At 39.7% G+C, this 22,969-nt stretch overlaps 1 protein-coding gene across 3 annotated transcripts in view; it reads left to right on the top strand.

Annotated features, from left to right (window-relative positions):
• The window catches only part of LOC148033055 (CASP-like protein 4D1), a 70,205-nt gene that overhangs the window by 40,035 nt on the left and 7,201 nt on the right, over positions 1-22,969 (top strand). For 2 of the 3 annotated variants that reach the window (XM_087684228.1, XM_087684226.1), the window contains one exon: positions 1,986-2,217. The exons of the other annotated variant lie outside the window; for it this stretch is intronic. In XM_087684228.1, coding sequence (XP_087540354.1) covers positions 1,986-2,046 — 61 coding nt within the window. In that variant the 3' untranslated portion in view covers positions 2,047-2,217. Of the gene's footprint in view, positions 1-1,985; positions 2,218-22,969 lie in introns of those variants that run through there. 3 annotated transcript variants of the gene reach the window in all.

The raw sequence follows: 22,969 nt of genomic DNA, 5'->3' as shown, positions 1-22,969 counted from the left end.
TGTTTATTGGATGCACTAGGAAAGTACTCTAGGGCATGCACATGCATGAATGTGTACACTAGGGTGTGTACATGTATTGAATCTACTGTGCACTAGATGTGTGGATGCAAGTGTTGTGCACAATGCGTGGTGCAATGCACTAGATCTGTGGATGCAGGTGTTGTGCACTACATGTGGTGCACTAATGTGTGGGTTGGATTGTGCTAAGTATTTAATACATAGGAGTTTATGCTTGATTCACTATTTCCAAGTTGGTGCATTTGACCATGGATCAATGTGCAAGGAATGCATGCAAAGAGGGGTGTACTAGGGTAGGTTTATGGGGTTGTACTATAGTACTAGTGTAGTGCACATGTGTTGTGTGCTAGTATACTAGTGTAGTACACTAGGGCTCATGAACCCGTACACTAGTGCATTGAGGTGTGCTGATGTGAGTGGGTTGTAATTGTTAAGTGCGTAAGTGCATATGGAGTGTACATTAGGTTATGTATGCAAGCTCAGTACATGGGATGGTATGTGGAAGTGATACACTAGTACACAAGGCATCTACATGTGCACATTGTACTAGTACATTAGTACAATGCACTAGTGTAGTGCATGGGTACATTGTGTTAGTGTATTAGTATAGTGCACTAGGGATGTACTAGTGCATGTGCACTAGTATGCAATGTAATGAGTGCTATGATGTGGTCAAGTGCATAGATGGGTTATGGAGTGCAAGGATATGGATTGAAGTGCAATGGTGTGCTCCCAAGAGTGTGCACAATGGACTAAGGGTAGGGTATTGTACTAGTGCACATGTGCATGAATAGGCAAGGTGCATTGGTGCAGATATGCAGTAGAAATTTGTGTACTAGGGTGCATTAAGATGCTAAGTGGAATATGCACAGTGATGTGCACTATGATGTGTGCGCTAGGGTAGCATAGGGTAAGTGGACTAGTATGCACGTGCACTAGTGGGCCTACTAGTGCACTTGTTTTCTAAACGAGTTTTTTTTCTTCCACCTTTCCTTGAATGTTAGAAAGATCCTACTATATCTTCTCTCTCCATTTACCTTCTTCAAATGATTCTAGCATCTCTTGCCATTGTTGTAGCCCACAAACTTCAAAATGAGATAATTGAAACCGTAGCTTAATGCAAGCTAAGTCTCTACTCTCTTTATAAGTTTAACAATTAGCTCCTATAATCCATGTGGGTTATGGGATTGTGTACATCCCTAAAGAACCAAAGGCTATGGAGTAGATGAGGGAGTAGAGAGTAGTCACCTCTCCTATCGATGATGTAAGAGATCAACATTGATTGCCTAAATTTGAGGACTAGTGGCCTATATAGCATTGCATCTTCCCACCTTAATCCATTTACCAAGTGGAGAACTTGCAAAAGAATTTCCTAATGCTTGAAAAGTGGGCAAATAATTCACACTATCCTACATCATTAGGGTGGTGAACTTTCAATACACTAGAAATATATATCATGTCATAAAATCCACATGCCCATGTAAACAAAAAATATTTGGAAATTGATCAATCAATTAAAAAGTACATGCATGCCTAGCTAACAAGTAAATCTCAATTTATTTGAATAATGAAAAACAAATATGCATGGATTTCTTCAACTATATAAGCATACTTGTCAATTACATACGTTGTATATCATGTGAACTTAAGAGTTCCACCAAGCATTAAATGTAATGGATGTGGTACTAATACAAATATTATTTTGTCATGCACTTCTGTATGCTCTATTTGAGTTCTAATATTTCAAATGCTTATGTTCAAAGATGAATATGGAGCACAAATCTCTACTTTATTGGGATATCATATTTATAGATTTACTTTCTTATATATGAATTGAACTCAACCTTAGCCTTTGTAGTTCAAATGACATTTAACTTCTTTAAGATAAGTGGTCTACATGTTTGAAGTGCAACACTAAAGTTTCGAATTGAATTGAACATTCTAAATTTCTATCCATTGTGATACAGGTTTGCTCAATGCTTTTATTGTCGAGTGGTTCAGCAGCTCTTGGACTCACCACAACTTTGAATTATGATAACTTGTTTATGTCTCAAGCTAATGCATCTGCAAGCCTAGCCCTTATTGCCTTTTTCTTCATGGCGATTTCATCTATACTTAGTTTCCATAAGTTCTCAACACAAACCAATTTTTAAACATATTTAATCAAATACAAATGAAATAATACATAATTATTTTATATGTGATGTTTATGTGAACTACTTCTTTTGGTAGATTATGTTAAAGAGTGGATGAATCTATCCTACAAAGCCAACATTTTTAGTCAAAAACCTATTCTTGATTTTTAATATTTCATGAGCAACATGAATATCAATATTTATCATTTAAAAAATGAATATCAATATAGAACGTTGTTCTAATTACAAAATGTTAGCTTGGAGGATGGCCAAAACTAAATTTTCAACTCAATATAGAAACAAGTGCTACTAAGAACATAGCTTGTCTATGGCTAGTATATTGTACTACATACTTGGGTGTACATTATGAAGAAAACATTCTTTTATATGCATTCCATGACAAGAAAATACTTAACAATCCATAGTAGTGACTTTTAGAAAGTGTGTCTAAGAGCGGATTTTAAAGCTTGTTAAAGTGTGGAAAAGAAGTAGAGAAGTGCCAATTTGAGGTGAAAATTGAACCTCGTTGGAAAAGTAGCGAAGACAGATTTACCAATTTTTACAAGCCATGGAAGACGGGATTTGAAAGCAGTTTTGAACAGCAGTTGCAGATTTTTCACAATTTTTCCAAATGCTTGATCGAGCTAGAGCAAGTGATCGACAGTTCGGACCTCAAAACGTATTGGCATAAATTTTCGAAACAAGAAGTGGATTTTTTTAAAAAGGCCTCACAACAAGCTGCTGCCCCCCCAATTCCATGCCGATTTGATGGAGAAGGGCAATGGAGGGATGAAAACAACCCCGGTAGCAGATCTAGGCAATGGATTCTTGCATTTTTTCGCTGCTCTTTGTCCATCTCCATTCGGATAATGGCTACTCGGTTGCAGAGAACAGAAATCAATCTTTCTCTCTCCTCTAAGAGATTGATCACACACAGAGAATCAAGACGAAAGGGGGAGGAAGGATGCTTGTTCGCGGCATGGATCGGATTGCTCCAAGATCAAAAGGATGCTGAGAGGCAATGTCTAGCACTATGGGGGGAATTGATGATGGGTCTGTGGGCTGCCTGGAAACCATTTATAAAAACACGCAACACGCATATAAGCGGTATGCTCAATTTTTACAAAGAAAATTTCATTGTTTTGATGTTTGATGGCTTTAATGATGTGCGCATGGAAAGAAAATTTGTATGAATCATGTTTGAAGTATGTTCGAGGTCTGCACATGATAAAATGCAAAACGTGTAGAAATCCATGGTCGTAATTAATAATTTAAAACCCAAAATGCATCTTTTAAGAGGAAAAATGAGAGTTTCTTCCATTTCGAGTTGGGGAATGAAGTTCGTATGGGATAAAAGACTGATAAAAACTAGTGTTTAGCCAATGTGATTAGTCAAGTCACATAAATCAAAAAATACCACATTTTTATGAACAAATAAATGAGAAAAAATAGGAAAAATTTTAGTTTTTGTACTTAAAAAATTAGAAAAAATATATATTTTTTATGTTCATGAATGTATAACAAGGCTAGAGCATGAGAGATAAGCCCTAGTTAAGCCTTGTTTCTATGTTGGAGTATGATTTTTATCGATTTTTACATGAAAACTACATAAAAATGAAAGTTACATCTATCCAACGAATACAAAACCTAAATGGTATGAGGGAAGAGGAGTTGCAAAAGTGAATGGTTGCTTAAAAACTTTTAAATTCTGATTTATTTGATTATGCATAGCATATAGACCGATCATTATTTAAATTTAAGAGAGACTAGTAGCACAAGGAAACTTGGAACAACGTCGCAATTATACGAGAAGCTTGGAAATCATTAAAGGCTTGGTTTTGCACCTCACGTTCCTGTCCTTTTATCATAAAATTTTTGAGCACGAGGTGTGTTATCCACAATTGCATTATGCATATCACATGGTAACTCTTGGGATGCATAGCGATTGATTGCCAAACACGTGACCTACGCTGAGTTGTGAGGAAACCCAAGCTGTAGGCTAGACGATGGAATCTTTAGGAAATTGTCAAGTGAGGAAATTTTATATCCTGGAATGTTTGAAATATATAAGAGTGGAGTATGTTCATATGTGCTTTATATTAAAGTAACACATCTTGGGGCCAATCCCCGAGGTATAGGAGAGCTGCAAAGGGGCCATGGTATTTAGCCGAAGAGGGGTGCCTCCTTTATGTTTATATTATGTTGATATATTGCAACAAGATGTGTGGGATCTCCCTTTGAGGAGTAAGAAAGGGCAATCGTTGGAATATGTTCCATACAAAAGCAATATCTATTGTAGTAATTAGGGCAGTGTGTTCCTTAGATGCTCTTGCCCACAAGACCGTGTGGGGTTGTCTTGTGAGTGTTAGAGGCTCGGCTAGTGCCCATAGCCAGTGTCGGGCCCTTGACAGGTGGTGCATTTACTGGGAGCCACTAATAAGTGGCGGTTTTCGTATCTTGGTCGATTGGGACCTATTCATTAGTGTATGCCAAAAATTAGTGAGCTAGACTCATAAGACCATCAAGCCAAGCTTCAAAAGCAAGATAGGGCTGAAGGAGCTAGATGACGGATGGAAATAAATAGAATATATTCTCCGCAAAGGAGTGGCCCAATATCTTTGTAGGGGGGGTCTTAATAACCCTAGCAGGAAGCTCTAGTACTTCCCCCCCTCCAATAATTTCGTTCACTTCGAGTGGAGCTATAGTACCGGTTGTTCAAACTCCTGTAGCAAATCTAGTTGTCACCATGGCGGCACAACCTATTGCTATACGTGCTAGAATAGCAGATTTGCTAGCTTTGGGGTTTCCTCTACCCATTTTTAATGGGTTAGTGGAAGAAGAAGCAAAACTATACATTAACAAATCCAGAAGTTGATGTTCAACTATCGGATTCAAGATGAAGGAAACTTAATGATGTTCATCAACACGACTTTGAAAGGACATGTTGCAATGTGGTATCATAGCCTAGAGGCTGGAACCATAACCACAATCGACTTATTCTTTGCGGCCTTTTAAAGAGAGTTTGCCCCTAAAAGGGGAGGTCAATATTGGCTATGTGTCCTTTGTTAGAATATTAAGATCCCATTACTCTCCTATCAGTTGTGTCCAGTTGTATCAGCAACAAGTGTGGGACATTAAATAAGTCGGTGGTCTTAGACCTAGTGTGAATGGTCCTATGGACCTTAGTACTATTGTATACACTTATGTTATGTTAGTAGTCTATGAAATAAATGGAAGATGATGAATGACCTGAAGGACAGATTGCTGCTCCTTTACATTGTTTCTCTCCCTCTCTCTTATAACATGGTATCAGAGCACCCATGACTGGGCTCTGTGGAGTGCGTGCAGGAAGAAGATCTGAAGACTGACCTGCCAAGGTTGAAAAGAGAAGAAAGGTTGTGTGCCATTGTCTTTTTGAAGGTATGCATTGGTTTATCAAGTCTCCATTTGGCTCAAGTATTGGTTGAGGATTGTCTGGCTCTTGTTTGGAGCATTTGGAGGTGCCATTGATCACATTAGAGAGGGCATTAATCAATATAAAGATCAAATGCTATTGCTGTATACTCCTGGGCAGTCTGCGTGATTGCGCTAGCTGACATAATGAATCCCCATGGCTTCTTGTGAAGGCAATGATCAGTACTTAAGTCATCTACAACTTGGTTGCACTCTTTGGAAGGCACATTATCACCCTGGCATGCTGGTACATGAGCATGAGCTCATCTAGGAGTTTTGAAAACTATGAGCTCCTTGGCATGCTCAAAAGGACCTATTGGAGCACATACATGCTATGTAAACATATGTATTGGATATTATGCTTGAAAAATGAAGGTTTTTTACAAAAATACTCAGATTTGGGAGTATTTACTTGGCTGGAAATTGTCATTGAACATGGCAGCATACAGTAGAGTCCTCCTAAAGATTTGAAGCCATTTGATGAGCATTTTGAGCTCTACTGAAGTGAGGGTTCATTCAGGAAGCATATGTACTGAGGTTAATGCATTTCGGTTGCATTTTACTGATAAAATATTCAGATCTGAAATTTTATGATAGGCTAAAAACTGTCATTAAGCTATCATCATCATATACTCATTGCCTTGATACCTACATGGAGTTGTATGGTACGGGATATGACTATTGAATGCTATGAGCATTGAGGTGAGCATTGAAGGCTCTTAAAAACTGAAATCTGAATCTGGAAGAAAATGTATTCATAGGGTATTGGCTGGTCATAAACAGTTAATGCATTATATGACATTGCCTCTTATAGATAGAGTGCTTGTGGATGCTTGTTTGGTCATGTATTGACCTGTACACACAGTGGCATATGTATGAAGTGGCTTGAGGATCTCTTGGGCTGAAATACATCTTGGTTTGACAGTTTATTGGCTGTATACAATCTTGGAGCATATTTATGTCACTTGTACTTGCTGGATATGCACTATTTTGTGCCCGTATGACTATGTCTAGTTGCCTACATATACTAGCAAATGTCTGGGAAAGTTTGGAGCATGTATGACATGTTTTAAACTGGTTTTGATAGTAAAATCACTACTGGTCTGAAAAATTGCAAGTTTTAGACTGCGTATTCTCTTCATTGCAGTAAACTTGAATGACACAGAGTTACAGTACCTGCAAAGTCTGTGTACTGACTGATGTACCTACGGGTTATACCACATGTTTGTGGATGTTTTTGAGGTTATAAAGGGCTGAAATTCCCTGGTTTTTTGTAGAGAATAGTTGCAGAAAACTGTCATAAACAGTCAAGGACTGAAGTTGGTCAAAGTGACTTGTTGGCTTGCAGGAAGTCAGGCAGTGACTAGATACTATCTCGTACAATATGGCTAATGCAGAAAGGACTGACAACATAACCGAGATAGTGGGGGAAAAGCTTGACAGTAACAATTATGCCATATGGAAGTTCTGCATGGAGAACTTCTTAATAGGGAAAGGCTACTGGGAGTTGGTGACTGGAGCAAAAGGTGAACTTGAGATCCCAGATAGACCTACGGCTGATAAGAGACGATTACACTGAGTTTGGACAAAAAGAGATCGTAGGGTGTTGCACTGGTTGTCTCTATGTATATTAGATGCCATGGTAATGCAGATAATGAACTGCAGCTCTCCTAAGAATGCATGGGACATCTTGGGCAAGTACTATGGCACAACCACAAGTGCCAGAAAGATACAGTTGAAGAAAAAGTTCAACAACATGGAGAGAAAGAGTAGATCTATACAGGATTATGTCACGGAGGTTAAGACCATTGTAGATCAGCTGGCATCTGTTGGTTCACAAGTTGAAGATGAAGACATGGTTGCTGTGACTTTGAATGGCTTGGGGCCTGAGTATAAGTATTTTGACACTTCTGTGTCTGTGAGGGCTGAAATGCGTGATTTTAATGAGCTGGTTGCATTTCTTATCCATGAGAAGGTTAAACTTGGCTTGGCTACAGGGTCAAACAATTCTAAAAACAAGGATGTAGTTTTCTATTCTAATCAACGCGGCCGTGGCAGCCGTTGTAGAGGCTATGGATGTGGCAGAGGAGGCCAGCAAAATGCATCCTATGGCAATAACAACCAATAGGTATCAAACACAAGAGGTGGTGGAAAAGGCAAAGGCTCTTGGCAATAGCAGTGTCCATCTGACGATCCGAATAAGAATAAGGATTGTCATTACTGCGGGAAGTATGGTCATATTGTCAAGGACTGCTGGAAGAAGCAAGGCAATTAGAAAGGCAAACAACGTGGACACTTTGCTACGTCTAGTCAGGAAGATGATATTTTAGGAGATAGATTGTTTGCCATGTAGTATGTAAAAGATAGAGCTGCTAAAAAATCCACTGATGATGCAATTTGGTATATTGATTCAGGGTCATCGAACCACATGACCCCTCATGGTGATTGGTTCACTGATATGGTGGTTGAAAAACATGGCTATGTCTGTACAGGTGATGACACGCAACATAGCATTGAACATAAAGGCAAAGTGCCTCTTGTGGTTCATGATGGCAGAAAGAAAAATTTGCATGATGTACTGCATGTTCCATCGATTACGAAGAACTTACTGTTTGTCGGGAGCAGAACTTGCATGTTAGATTCAATAAGCATGGATGCTTTGTTGAAGAGTTTGGAAATGGATGCAAGTTGATAGCTCGCGATCATAGGAATGGCAGAATGTTTACTCTTAATGCTACTTTGCGAGAGCTTAATTCAGCTATGTTTGCCCATGGTTCTGGCACTATTAGAGATTTGGAAATTTGGCACAAGAGAGTGGGGCATGTAAATTTGCAAAGGCTGCAAATTATGCAAAAAAAACGGCTCGTTATAGGCTTACCCAAGTTCCAATACTCAGATATTGGTCATGTATGCGATGCTTGCCAGTTTGGTAAGCAATCTAGGTTGCCATTTGTTAGGCATGTAAGGCAGAGTACACGTCCATTGCAGTTAGTGCACTCTGATGTTTGGGGGCCAGCCCATAATGCATCTATGGGAGGCTCGAAGTATTATGTGACATTCATTGATGATTACAGTCGCTATACTTGGGTGTATATCCTGAAGACAAAGGATGAGGTGTTTGTTGTTTTTCAGCAGTTTAAAAAGCAGGTTGAAAAGGAATTTGACTGCTATATCTCTTGCTTAAGATAAGATAGCGGTGGGGAGTATGTGTCAAATGAGTTTGATAATTTTCTGGCTGAAAATAGCATACGCAGGCAGCTTACCTGTAGCTACACTCCTCAGCAGAATGGGGTAGCTGAAAGAAAGAACAGGGTCTTGATGGAAGCTTCTCATGCCATGATAAATGAGAAGAAGATGCCGCTCTATGATTGGGTTGAGGCTATTATGACAGCCATGTATATCTTGAATCGGACTCCAACTGCAGGTATTCATGAGATGACATCGTTTGAGAAGCTGTATAGCTATAAGCCGAATGTAAGTCACATGAAAGTCTTTGGATGTCTTGCCTATGTGCACATTCCAGATGAGAAAAGGAAGAAGCTGGATCCAAAAGTGCATAAATGTGTTTTCATTGGATATTCGCAGGAGAAGAATGCATACAAATGCTATGATCCCTTTACTAGGGAGACTTTGGTAAGGAGGGATGTTATTTTTTATGACATGGGTTCTTGGTATGTATCACCGGCTGCAATGCCATCAGATATGCCTTCCACTCATGTATCTACAGTTGATTTGCAGCAAAGCACTGCTATGAGAGGACCTAGTAGTCAGACAATATCCCCATGGACAGGGAGATTGAGGAGCTCGCCATCCACTGACACTAGTATGTCAGTGAGGGGGAGATATGATGTCTTGGACAGCAAAGGAAAAGAGAAAGTTACTGAGGATGCATTTGGTATGATGACACCTGGTAGAATGACTTCTGGCTATGAGTCTACTGACACTTTAGACAGTGAACTTGGTATTCTGACTGTCTATATGCGTGGCACAAGGTAGAGCAAGTACATTTCGCCTCATGAGAGAGGGGGATCGAGCAGTGCACCACAGCCTAGATGCTCACAGAGGGTCAGATATCCTATTGATAGGTTGACGTATAGTGGCTACTCTACAAAGCATTATGCTTACATGACAAAAGTGATGGAGATCAAAGAATGAGGTACATATGCTGAAGCAGTGAAAGATGAGAACTGGTGTGCAGCTATGGATGAAGAAATGAATGCCTTGGTTGAAAATAAGACATGGGATCTTGTGCCACTGCATGAAGGGAAAAAGACCATTGGCTGCAAATGGGTCTACAAAATCAAATGCAAGTTAGATGGCAGTGTGGAAAGGTACAAAGCCAGGCTGGTTGCTATAGGGTATGCCCAACAGTATGGACTTGATTATGAGGAAACATTCAGCCATGTTGCCAAGATGGCAACCATACGCACTGTGATTACTTTGGTTGCTGCTAGAGGCTAGAAATTGCAGCAGGTGGACGTTAAGAATGCATTTCTTAACGGTGATTTAGCAGAGGATGTCTATATGGTTTAGCCGGAAGGGTATGTTCACCCTGATTTTCAGCATTATGTATGCAGGCTGAAAAAGGCATTGTATGGGCTGAAGTAGGTTCTGAGAGCTTGGCATGCTAGGATCGGTAACTACTTGCAGAGATTGGGATTTGTTGTTGGTAGGGCTAATCAAAGTCTGTTTACGAAAAAGATAGACATTGGTAGTGCTGGTCATCTATGTTGATGACCTGATAATCACAGGTGATGATGCTTTGGGGATAGAGCATGCTATGCAGATGTTGAAATCTGAATTTGACATGAAAGATCTAGGTGAATTGAAGTACTTTTTGGGTATTGAGGTTATCAAGACTGAAAATGGTTTATGGCTGATGCAGAAACATTATGCCATGGAAATGCTGAAGAAATATGGCATGGCTGATTGTAAACCATTGGATACACCTCTTAATCAGAATGTCAAGCTAGACATTAGCACTGGAGCTGAAATTCAGGATGTGACTATGTACATGCAGATGGTTGGAAGTCTGATCTACTTGACCATCACTAGGCCGAACTTGAGTTATGTAGTTGGGCTCATAAGTCAGTTTATGCAGAAGCCCAGGAAGCCACATTTGGATGTTGTTAGGCGGATTATGAGATATGTTAAGTCCACTGTAGATTATGGGCTATTCTATGTGAGAGATAAGCCCTTGAAACTGGTTAGATACACAGATGTGGATTGGGCAGGATGCTCATACGATCGCAGATCTACGAGTGGTTATGCTTTTGGCTTTGGGAGTGGCATGATTAGCTGGAGCAGCAAGAAGCAACCAATGGTTGCATTGTCTAGTACCGAGGCAGAGTACAGGGGTGCTGCATTGGCAGCATGCGAGATTTCATGGCTGCTCAAGCTTATGGCTGATTTGGATATTCAGGTGGATGCTCCAGTGACCTTATTATGCAACAATCTCAGTAGTGTACTCCTGGCAACGAATCCAGTATGCCATGCTAGGATAAAACACATAGAGGTACACTACCACTTCATCAGAGAGATGGTTCTTGCAGGGACAGTTGATCTCATGCATGTGAAGATTGATGACTATGGGCTCAAGCAAGCACCTAGGGCATGGTCTAACAAGATCAGAGAGTATCTTGTCAATATTGGCTTTTATGTTTTGATGCCGATTACTCACTTTATGTGAGAAAGGGAGATGCAGGTTTGGTCATCATAGTCATCTATGTGGATGACTTGATTATTACAGGTGATAGTGATAGTGGGATTGCTGAAATCAAGGACTTTTTGAAGAAGAAGTTTGAGATGAAGGATTTAGGTGAGCTAAGGTACTTCCTTGGCATTGAGGTGATCAGATGTCATGATGGTATATGGCTGTCCCAAAGACAGTATGGCTTGGATATGTTGTCCAAGTATGGTATGACAGCATGCAAATCACTTTCAGTCCCGTTGGAGCAGAATGTAAAGTGGAGTGCTGATGTTGGGGATGAGATAGAAGACCCTACTATATTCAGGAGGATAGTGGGGAGTTTGATCTACATAACCATTACAACGCCAGAATTGAGCTACATTGTTGGTCTTGTGAGTCAGTTTATGCAAGTACCTAGAAAGCCACATTTGGATGCAGTTAGACGCATATTGAGATATGTGAAGTCCACATTACATTATGGACTTTTCTATGAGGCAGGTACAAATGTACAGGTGTTTGGATACACAGATGCAAATTGGGCTGGTATGTCTAACAGAAGATCTACCAGCGGATACATGTTCTCTCTTGGTAGTGCAGCAGTTGCTTGGAGCAGCAAAAAGTAATCTACAGTTGCTTTGTTGAGTACAGAGACTGAGTATAGAGGTGTTGCTGTTGCAGCATGTGAGGTAGTATGGTGCAAAAGTTATTGGTTGATTTAGATGTGCAAGTGGAAGGTCCAGTTGTCATTTATTGTGACAGCATGAGCAATATACAGTTGGCTAGGAACCCTATGTTCCATGCCAGGACAAAACATATTGAGGTACACTACCATTTTGTGAGAAAGAATGTACTAGTAGGTGAGATTGACTTTGTGTATGTCAGCACACTGGATCAGATAGCTGACATCTTCATGAAGGCATTGGGTACAGAGAAGCTTCAAAAGTTTCGAAGCTTACTTGGAGTTATAGAGATGCAGTTGAGCTTGAGGGGGAGTGTTGAGATGACAAGCTCAACACATGCGGACATTAATGATGGACCGCCTAGTTAGATGGGTCCACACATCTACACTTAGCACGTCAGTGGTCATTATGACTCTCACATGGCCACTAACTCATTACTTATTATATTCAGATTGTTATACCTATTTACAGCTGGCATAGTTATAGCGCCAGTCGACTAGTGTAGTCGCTTATGCATTGTTTGACTTAGTAGGCCACTTTCTTTTATGTTGTATCTTATCTATACTTTGTGTACATAGTAAAGTGTGTGAAAGAAGAAGAAGAAACCAGCAAGAAAACGTTTTGGCCTACATCCCTCTTCTTGTCTCTTGAGTGAGCTTCTCCTTGTGCATTCTATATGTGTTCGGTGCAGCATCTTGAGCAAGTCCCCCCACCATGCGATTCTTGACAAACCATGTGTACCTACTATAGTCATCTATGAATGACACATAGTAACGTGATCCCCCAAGAGATGCATTCTGTGAGGGTCCCCATACATCATAATGTACAAGCTGTAATGGTCTAGTAGTAGTGCTTACATGCCTCATAAACAGAAGCCTTGATTGCTTCCCAAATTAACAAGACTGACATACATGTCCCAATTCCACATGCTTGAACTTAGGGGGTCCAAGTACAACTTGCTTATGCCGCATATTCTTCAGCTTTTGAACATTTACATGGCTGATCCTTTTATGCCATATCTCAATATCCCTTATTGCAACATTGTCATGTGAGTACATAGCAGCATTCAATGTTGGAATTTTTGTATCCAATGTAATCCTGCCATTTCTTTTGCCTTTAGCAATGAGTTTGCATACTTGACCATACTCTTCAATGTAGCATCCATCTCTATTGAATCTAACTTGTAGATTCTGTTCAGCCATTTGTCCCACAAAAAGCAAGTTTTTGGTTATGGAGGGTACATATAACACATCATAGAGACTCTTTTTCCTGTCACCAGGCATCATCAAGGGAATATTATATGTATGCATAATGTCATGCTGCGTATCATCTCCTGTGCAAACATATCCATGAGCACCTTGTACCAATGTGTCAAACCACTCTCCATGAGGAATCGTGTGGTTAGATGCTTCTGAGTCTATATACCATACATCATCTGCTTTTCCTTGTACAGGGTTGGATTTTCTATACAAAAGCTTCACCATGTTCAAAGATGAGAGAGAGAGACAGAAAAACTCAATCTCCATGAACCTTCAGGTTCCCATAGCTTTCTTCATTATTTCACACTAACTGAGAAGCACACAAATACAATGTAAAGTAACCTAGTCTTAGTGTTGACTAGACTGACTACTAACACAAACTCGACTTATTCAATATAGTCACATGGAGACAATACACACCTAGCTGTCACAGATGTCGGTCACACATAAAGACGTACCTTCTGAGCTTGACTTCTAACACTCCCCCTCAAGCTCAAAAATAAAACTCAAGTCATCTGCATCACTCCAAGTAGCTGTCTAAAGTGAATGAACTTATCTTTACCAAGTGATTTGGTAAAGATGTCTGCTACCTGGTCTTCAGTCTTCACATGCTCCAAGTCAATCTGATCTGCTAAAACCAATTCCCTAATGAAATGGTAGTGAACATCAATGTGTTTCGATCTTGCATGATAAAGAGGATTGCTTGCTAACATGACACTGCTCAAATTGTCACAGTACAGCCTGACTTTGCTGTTCAAGTGTACTCCCAAGTCATTCAACAATTTCTGTAACCACATAGCTTCACAGGCCGCTAAGGTTGCACCACGATACTCCACTTCCGTACTGGACAGTGCAACTATAAGCTATTTCTTACTCTGCCAACTGATCATGCTACTACCCAATCCAAATGCATAACCACTAGTTGACCTCTTGTCATACGTGCAACCAGCCCAGTCAGCATCAGTATACCCCCATCAAGTCAAGGGGTTTCCCATATGCATAAAACATCCCATGATCTATGGTACTCTTTACATATCTCAAAATTCTCCTGACTGCATCCAAGTGTGGTTTGCGAGGCTTCTGCATGAACTGACTGATCAGCCCCACAGCATAACTCAAGTCAGGTCTAGTGATTGTGAGATAGATCAAGTTGCCTACCATCTATCTGTACATGGTAACATTCTCAGTCTCTGTCCCAACATCAATCTGCAGCTTGATATTCTGCTCTAAAGGCGTATCCATAGGCTTGCAATCAGCCATACCATATTTCTGTAACATGTCCTAAGCATACTGCTTCTGTAGCAGCCATATGCCTTGAGGTGTAGAGACAACCTCAATCCCCAAAAAATATTTCAGCTCTCCCAGGTCCTTGACCTTAAACTCAACCTGTAAACATGTCTTTACTTTAGAAATCCCGCTTTCATCATCTCCTGTAATGATTAAGTCATCAACATAGACCACTAGAAATACATAGCCACTATCCGTCTTCTTCACAAACAAACTATGATCAACATCACCCAATCGGAAACCATGTTGCTGCAAATAACTGCTGATGCAAGCAATCCATGCTCTGGGTGCGTGTTTCAGCCCCATATAATGCCTTTTTCAGCCGGCATACATATGCTGGAAATTCTGGATGCACATAGCCTTCAGGCTATTCCATGTAAACTTCTTCATGTAACTCTCCATTCAGAAAGGCATTCTTTATGTCCATCTACCATAGTTTCCAGCCTCTAGCTACTGCCAAAGCAATCACAGCTCTAACTGTAGCCATCTTTGCTATAGGGGTGAAAGTCTCCTCATAATCAAGACCATACTGCTGCGCATACCCTTTTGCAACCAGCCTGGCCTTGTATCTTTCCAATGATCCATCTGATTTACATTTTACCTTATACACCCACTTGCAGCCAATAGGTGTTTTGCCCTCAGGAAACTGTACCAAATTCCATGTGCCATTTTCAACCAAAGCTGAATATTCCTCATCCATAGCAGCACGCTAATCCTCATCTGCAACTGCCTCATCAAACTTACTTGGTTCTCTAAAACTTGCTACTTTCATCATATAAGCATAATGATGGGCTGAATATCTAGTGTAAGTATACCTATCAACAGGTCATCTGACCCTCTCTGATCTCCTGAGCTGTGGCTCACTGTGAGCTTACCTCTGATGAGGCGGCACATAATGACTCTGCCTAGCACCTGGCGTCATAATAGACGGAATCCCCAATTCACTGTCTAAGCTGTCACTGCTAGATGAATCATAACCTACAGTGAGTGGACCTGTTACATCTTCAAAAACCTTTTCTTTTCCCTTATCTGTTTTCCCCCTCACTGACATATCCATGTCAGTGGATGCAGTAGTGTGACTGCACAATTGTCTTGTCCAAGGACTCACTGTAGATGATACATCACCTGTTTGACCACTCATGGAAGTACTCTCTGCAGGTGTTTTTTCAGCATGACTCATATTGGGTGAGCCATCAGTAGGCACTACAACAGGATTCCCATACCAGGATGCTAACTCATCAAATACCACATCTCTGCTTATGAGTGTTTCATGCGTAGAAGGTACATAACACTTATAAGCTTTCCGTTCCTGTGCATATCCCACAAACACACTCTTCACTGCCTTAGGATCCAATTTCTTCCTCTTCTCATCCGGTATATGCACATATGCAATGTTGCCAAATACCTTCAAATGCGAAATATTAGGTTTATGACCATATAGCCTCTCATATGGAGTGACATCATGAATCCCTGCTGTAGGGGTTTGATTCGACACATAGACAGTAGTCATCACTGCTTCAGCCCAATAACCATTTGGCAGACATTTCTCATTCAGCATAGCTCTAGCTGATTCTATCAAGACCCTATTTTTCCTCTCTGCAACACCGTTTTGCTGCGGTGTATAGCTACATGTGAGCTATCTTCTGATCCCATATTTAGCAAGATACCGGTCAAAAAAATTAGAGACATATTCACCTCCTCCATCCGATCTCAAACAGGATATGTAGCAGCCCAACTCATTTTCAGCATGCTTCTTGAAGTCTTTGAATGCATCAAATACATCATCTTTATGCTTCAAAACATAAAGCCAAGTGTACCTGCTGAAATTATCAATAAATGAGACATAATACCGTGCACCTCCAAAAGAAGCATTATGTGAAGGACCCCAGACATCAAAGTGCACCAACTGTAATGGCCTAGTGTTGTTTTTTACATGTTTCATGAAAGGAAACCGTGCCTGCTTCCCAAACTGACATGCAGGGCATACATGACTAAAGTCATTTTACTTGAATTTAGGTAATCCAAGTACTACTTCCTTTTGCTGCATAGATTTCAGCTTTTGTACATTGACATGTCTAATCCTCTTGTGCCAAATTTTTACATCTCGAATGGCACTCTCATCGTGAGCAAACATGGCTGCCTTAAGTCCCGAAACGGCTGCATCCAATGTAAACATCCTGCCATCCCTTCTGCCCTTGGCAATTAACTTGCAGCCATTTCCATACTCCTCAATGAAGCATCCATCTTTGTTAAATCTCACTTGCAGATTCTGTTCTGCCATTTGACCCACAGACGAAAGATTCTTTGTTATAGTCGGTACATGCAATACATCATGCAGGCCTTTCTTCTTGCCATCAGGAATCATAAGAGGAACAATCCCTTTATGCTTTATGTCATGTTGGGTGTCATCCCCAGTACATACATGACCATGTGTACCTTCAACCATCTCATCAAACCACTCTCCATGTAGTGTCATGTGGTTTGACGCTCCAGAGTCAATGTACCATCTATCATGTCTCGATGCATTTTTGGATACATGCTGCATGGAAAAGAGTCTATCAACTTTCTCATCATGAGCACCACAGGAAGATGCATAGTGCCCATGCTGTCTGCCCTTTGCCTTCACATCTCCCTGCTTCTTGTAGCAATCCTTTGCAATTTGCCCATACCTGCCACAATAATAGCAATCTTTGTCCATGTTGGACTGATCAAAAGACTGCCATGAACCAAATCCACCACCTCTACCTTGGAGTGATCTCCCCCTACCTCTAAACCCGCCAGATCCATGCTGGCCTTGTGTATTTGCACCATGCCAATTACCCTGTTGTTGCTACTGTCCATAAGCATTACGAGTGTCACCACGACCTCGAAAGGAACCACAAAATCTAAATCCTCTGCCACGTTGGCTAGAGTATAGCACAGTGTCTCTACTCTGAGATGCATTGGAACCTGTATTCAAACCAATTTTGACCTCTTCATGCAGCAACAAAGCAACTAGCTCTTCCCAGGTAGAGGGCTCTTCTGTAACAGAGATGGATGTGTCAAAAGCTTTGTACTCTTTCCCTAATCCATTCAAGGCAATAGCAATCATATCATCTTCTGATACACTTGAGCCAATGGTAGCAATTGATTAGCTATGGACTTAATCTCTGTGGTATACACCTGGATGCTCTTGCCATTCCTAGACATCTTGTTGAACTACTGTTTCAATTGGATCTTTTGTGCATGTGTCATCGTTCCATAATTTTTCATCAGTATGTCTCAAGCATCCTTCGGAGTCTCACATCCAGTGATTTGAATTACCATAGCATCAGATATACATAGAGAAACCAATGCAACACCTTGCATGCTCTCTCATTCCATAGCCTATAAGCTCTTTTATGTTCATTGGTTGGATTCATTGCAGGCAATAGGAGCAGCCTCATCTCTTGTACATAGATCCCAATAACCTCTACCAACCAAAAAGTTTTTCATCCTGAATTTCCATAATGCAAAGTTCTTGTTGTCTAACTTTTCTCCAACTATCTGAGTGATATTGTCAGTCCCATGTGCATCAGCCATGATGCAATAGACTGTCTATCAAGTGCCTGACTCCCTGCAAGTCGATAAGTATCACTGACCAAGTTTAGTCCACAACAGTTTATGATAGTTTTCTGCAATTAATTGCAATAAAAAACGAGGGTATTTCAGCCCAGTGATAACCCAAAACAGCCCACAAACAAGTGATCTCAGCTGTAGGTATAACTGTCAATACATAAGTTATGTACTTGCTTCAGCTTAAGCTTCTGCAACCTCACTGTCAGGGTGAATACATGCAGTCTAAAAACTGTAAACTGTGAGTAACCAGCAGCAATTCCAAGGTCAAAACTGAGTGGTATTCATATCATACATGTTCCAAAACTTCCCAGATAGCTGCTAGTACATTTGGCAGTCAAGACATAAGCACAGAGGCACAAAACAGTGCATAACCAGCAAGTATAAGTGACATAAATTTGCTTACAGATCACCAACAACCAATATTCTAGCAACCAAGATGTATTTCAGCTTCAAAAGTCCTCAAGACATGTCATACATTTACTTTGTAGTGGCAAGTTCAATACATGAGCATTTGAGTAGGCATAGACAACCTGTCTTCATTAATCACTGTCAAAGAGTACATGACTGTTCATAACCATGACTATTCACAACCAGCCCAAGCACTGTCAAGGGACTTATTTCAGGTTCAGATTTGAATATTCAGCAGCATCCAATGCTTTCCTCAATCCTCCATAAATTCAGCATGCATATGTCAGTTCATATAGGTGATAGAAGCTCCAAAGTGACATGTATTGCTTCAGCAAGATACAATGCTTGTCATTCACTGTGTATGACAGTTTTCAGCCATTAACATATTTCAGATCTGAATGATTTCAATGAGCAACTTCAGCTCAAATGCATTTCATCAAGTACATATGTCCTCCTGGCATATACCTTTGCTCTATCGATGCTTCTAGGTATGTTTGAGGGCTCCAGATTCATGTCATAAATGCATACATGCTTTGTAATGCATGTATACAGTAGGCCACTATTTGTTGCAAACCTACAATCTCTATTCTTAGCTCATAGGTGAGCTCTCACATAAGCATTTACACCTTGTACTCTTCAAGTACCTTCCACTAGACTCTGTCAGGCATTTAGCCACTTCATATCACTTGCATATGATGTTTTTCAGCCACGAAGATGTCTGCAAAATACAGGCGCAGTTTGCGCAGATCTGTCCGCTGCTCCAGTAGCTCAATTTGATGATGATGATGATGATGAAGCACACACTAGTGCTTAATACCCCCTTCACAAGGCTCTAAACAAGCCACAGACAGTAGCTTGAAACATAGAGTAAGCAATCACACAATGCCTACCTTCCATCACAATGACAGCTTGTTTGATCTTTGAGAACCCTTGATCTTCCACTCCTGCAAGTCTTCTTGACTTCCTCCTGCTCCAGAGAGCTCAACCTGGCAACGCTCTGATACCATGTTCAAAGATGAGAGAGAGAGAGACAGGGAAAACTCAATCTCCATGAACCTTCAGATTCCCATAGCTTTCTTCATTATTTCACACTAACTGAGAAGCACACAAATACAATGTAAAGTAACCTAGTCTTAGTGTTGACTAGACTGACTAACTCTAGTCAGGTCACCTACTAACACAAACCCAACTTATTCAATGTAGTCACATGGAGACATCACACAACTAGCTGTCACAGATGTCGGTCACACATAAAGACGTACCTACTAAGCTTGACTTCTAACACACCATTCAGGTTGATTATACAAAGACCAACTTGATTATCTTAGGCTTGCCATCCATCAATACTAGGAACTTCATCATTTTCATGTAGTTTTGTTGATGATGATGATGGTACTGATGTCGACCCTGTGTTGGTATCCAATTGATTTCTCCGAGTATTGACTGATATCCAATATGCCAAAGCTCAGTCATAGGGAAAGTTCTCTACTAAGTACTGATGGGAAACATATAATCTCATGCAAGTATCCAAGTTTGTACTTAACTTATTGCACACTTTGTTTTTTAAAAAGGGCATAGCACTAAACATTCTTTCATCCTCCATGGATCCTAAAATCGTTGTTTGAGCCATGTCAACAAGTCGAAAATATTCAGGCATACGATCTTGGAGGGCTTGACTCATGCTCAACATGTTCCATAATCGAGTAATTGCATGGATTTTGTAGGCTCTACAAGTTCTATAAATTGATGCCACATTGTATCTCCAAAGCATTGTGATTGTTGCAAAAGTGCATCTCCAACTATTACCGAGAAGGTTGCATCATACCCTTGAAATTGTAACATTTTCCCAAAGTGATCTTTAAGAACATGAACTCTTTTCTTGAAATCTCCTTGAAGAGCACACATCTCTTGCTTATGGTTCCAAAACTGTGGATAAACTATTGACATTGCCTCCAATAGTTCATCTCTTGGAAACCATTCTCTTATTTCCTGTGACATAGACCGTGCAACTTGTGCTAATGTGATTATAACACTCTCCACTACATTATTAAAAGTTTCCATCTTTACAGGCTGTCTTCTAATAACAAGTTGTCCTTGAACTCGCTTCCTAGAGACATAAAGATGTACCAACCTTGATATTGTACCATTTCTATTTATCTTTAAAAAGCTCTTGCTAGGTTCTGATTGAAAGTTCATGATCTCATGCCATCTTTTGAATCCCTCCTCGTGCAAAGGATGAATCATATCTACATAAAAAGAATCTAATGCCAAGCATACCATCTTCTAAATATTACTATATTTAGTCATATAAATTGTTCTCTTTTCAACAAGCTTCACAAGGACATTAAGCTCCCCAAGCAAAGGAACAATTCCTATAAAACAAATATACAAAATATTAGATATCAAAATTGGAAAAAAAAGTACAAGCAATATAATGACTCCAAAAACATTGAAATGCCTATCAATGTAAGTAATGTCTCTAAATCTGTCAAAGCTGTTAAAAGCTCTAATGCCTTGTCAGTCTCCTTTGACTTCCGAGCTGCCAATCTATCCATGAGTCCTACTAAAGATGGGTACTCCTCTAATAATCTCTTAGCTGGCAAGCACAAGCTGATCCACCTTGTATTCACATGCTTCAATAATGTTCTACCCTCTATTAAACCCTTCGCCATCTCTTGGAACTTTAAATATAATTTGGAACTCCTACAAAAAAAAACTACTAGATGTACTGACTAGCTGCTCCACCTTTGCAACACTATCAAACTCATCAACTATTTTATAGGCCAAGTTTATTCTATGTGCCATACAATGAATTCCTAACATGAAAGGTGCTATAGAAGTTTGTAGGCAGACACAAATTCCTGAGCGATGGCCTTGCATAACTATTGCTCCATCAACTCCCACACAAATTAGTTTTTTTGCAATCTCAACCCTTGATAATTGCAACATACTCAACAAGCTTTCTTTAACTAACAAGAATATGTTCTCTGTTGTGGCATCTTTTTGCATTTTGTTTATTGTAAGAAAATATGTACAATGAACATGATTTTCCACAATATAAATAGTCATGCAAACCCAACTAGTATTATCTCTAGATGTGGCCTCATCTAGCGAGAGATCAAAAATTTGAGAAGATTTGATTTTTTTCTCTCAAATCTTGCTTGACAACCTCATCTAATGCTTCTGCCAAATCCCATCCACTACTGCATGACCAATGCGATTGTGGAAAATTATCAATAGGAAATTGTGACAAGAATTCCTTATACTTGGGATAGTCCCACCATTGGTCTTCCTTGCCTTAAGATATAAAAAACAGTCCGCACTTAAAAAAGCTATTACAATTTGATATTACACACAATATAAAACATATTATAAATATATTAATAATTATAAATGATTTAAAAATACCTTCAATTGTAGGATTTTAATTTGCAAGGTCTTATCTTGCATTTTTTTGAACATGTTGTTAATTGATGACTTCTCACGTTGTGCTTGCTCAAGCAAATGTTTCTCATATAGTTATGCATTCTTTAGATGTAGACACTCCTCACTAGACTTCCATCTTACTTGACTTACTTCTTTCCCATCAACAATGGCTTTTTCATATACCTTGTCTACATGCTTCTCTATAGTGTCAATTTTGAGCTGAAGTGTGTAATCAGCTCCCTTTTTCCATGAGCAACTAATACGTCGAGCCTTTTTTTGAGTAGAATCATCAGCTGATATAACTAGCTCAATGAATGGAAATTTACTAACCCAATCTAGCTGAAATGTATGCTTTTCAAGGCTCCAAATTCTTTTATTTTTCTTCTCACTAGCTTGTGTTCTTTTCAAGGAACTTGACATCTCTTCTTCATTTTTTTGTATAGGTTGACATGGAGCATTTTGTATAGTTGGTGAAACTTGTGTTTCAACTAATCCAACACTAGTAGTGGCACAAATTCGTTGATCTCTTGCTATTTGATATGGCATTTCAGTCTCATTATTTGCTTCATTTCCAAGAATAGATGTATCTGGTTGATTTGTTGATGTTTGCGAATCATTTATAACATTTGTGGTTGTAGGGGTATTTATTGGATGGCCAAAAAATGCTGCAATATCTCCCTTTGAAACCTCACAAATTTTTTGTTTCTTTAATCTACCCATGCCTACAGAAAAACACACAAAACAATACCTAAGATTTTGTTTCTTCACAATGCTACTACAAAATTATATTAGCTTTTAAAGAATACCGGTTGCACATAAATCCAAATAAAACTTGAAAATCAAAGAAACATACAAACAGTTACCACTTAAGTACAACTCACAAAAGATTGGCTTCAAGCTTTTAGATCAAAGCAACTTGCTTGCAAGAAACAACACACACAACACACTCATGCATACACACATATGGTCACACTTTATACCAATTGCACATAAATCCAAATATAACTTGGAATTTAA

This window comes from Lygodium microphyllum, chromosome 8, assembly GCF_053477565.2.
Source record: "Lygodium microphyllum isolate KBCC chromosome 8, Lygodium_microphyllum_v1.1.10, whole genome shotgun sequence".
Classification (NCBI taxonomy): Eukaryota; Viridiplantae; Streptophyta; class Polypodiopsida; order Schizaeales; family Lygodiaceae; genus Lygodium; species Lygodium microphyllum.
The sequence above is the reverse complement of the archived record's forward strand: the minus strand, read 5'-3'. Positions and strand labels throughout refer to the sequence as shown.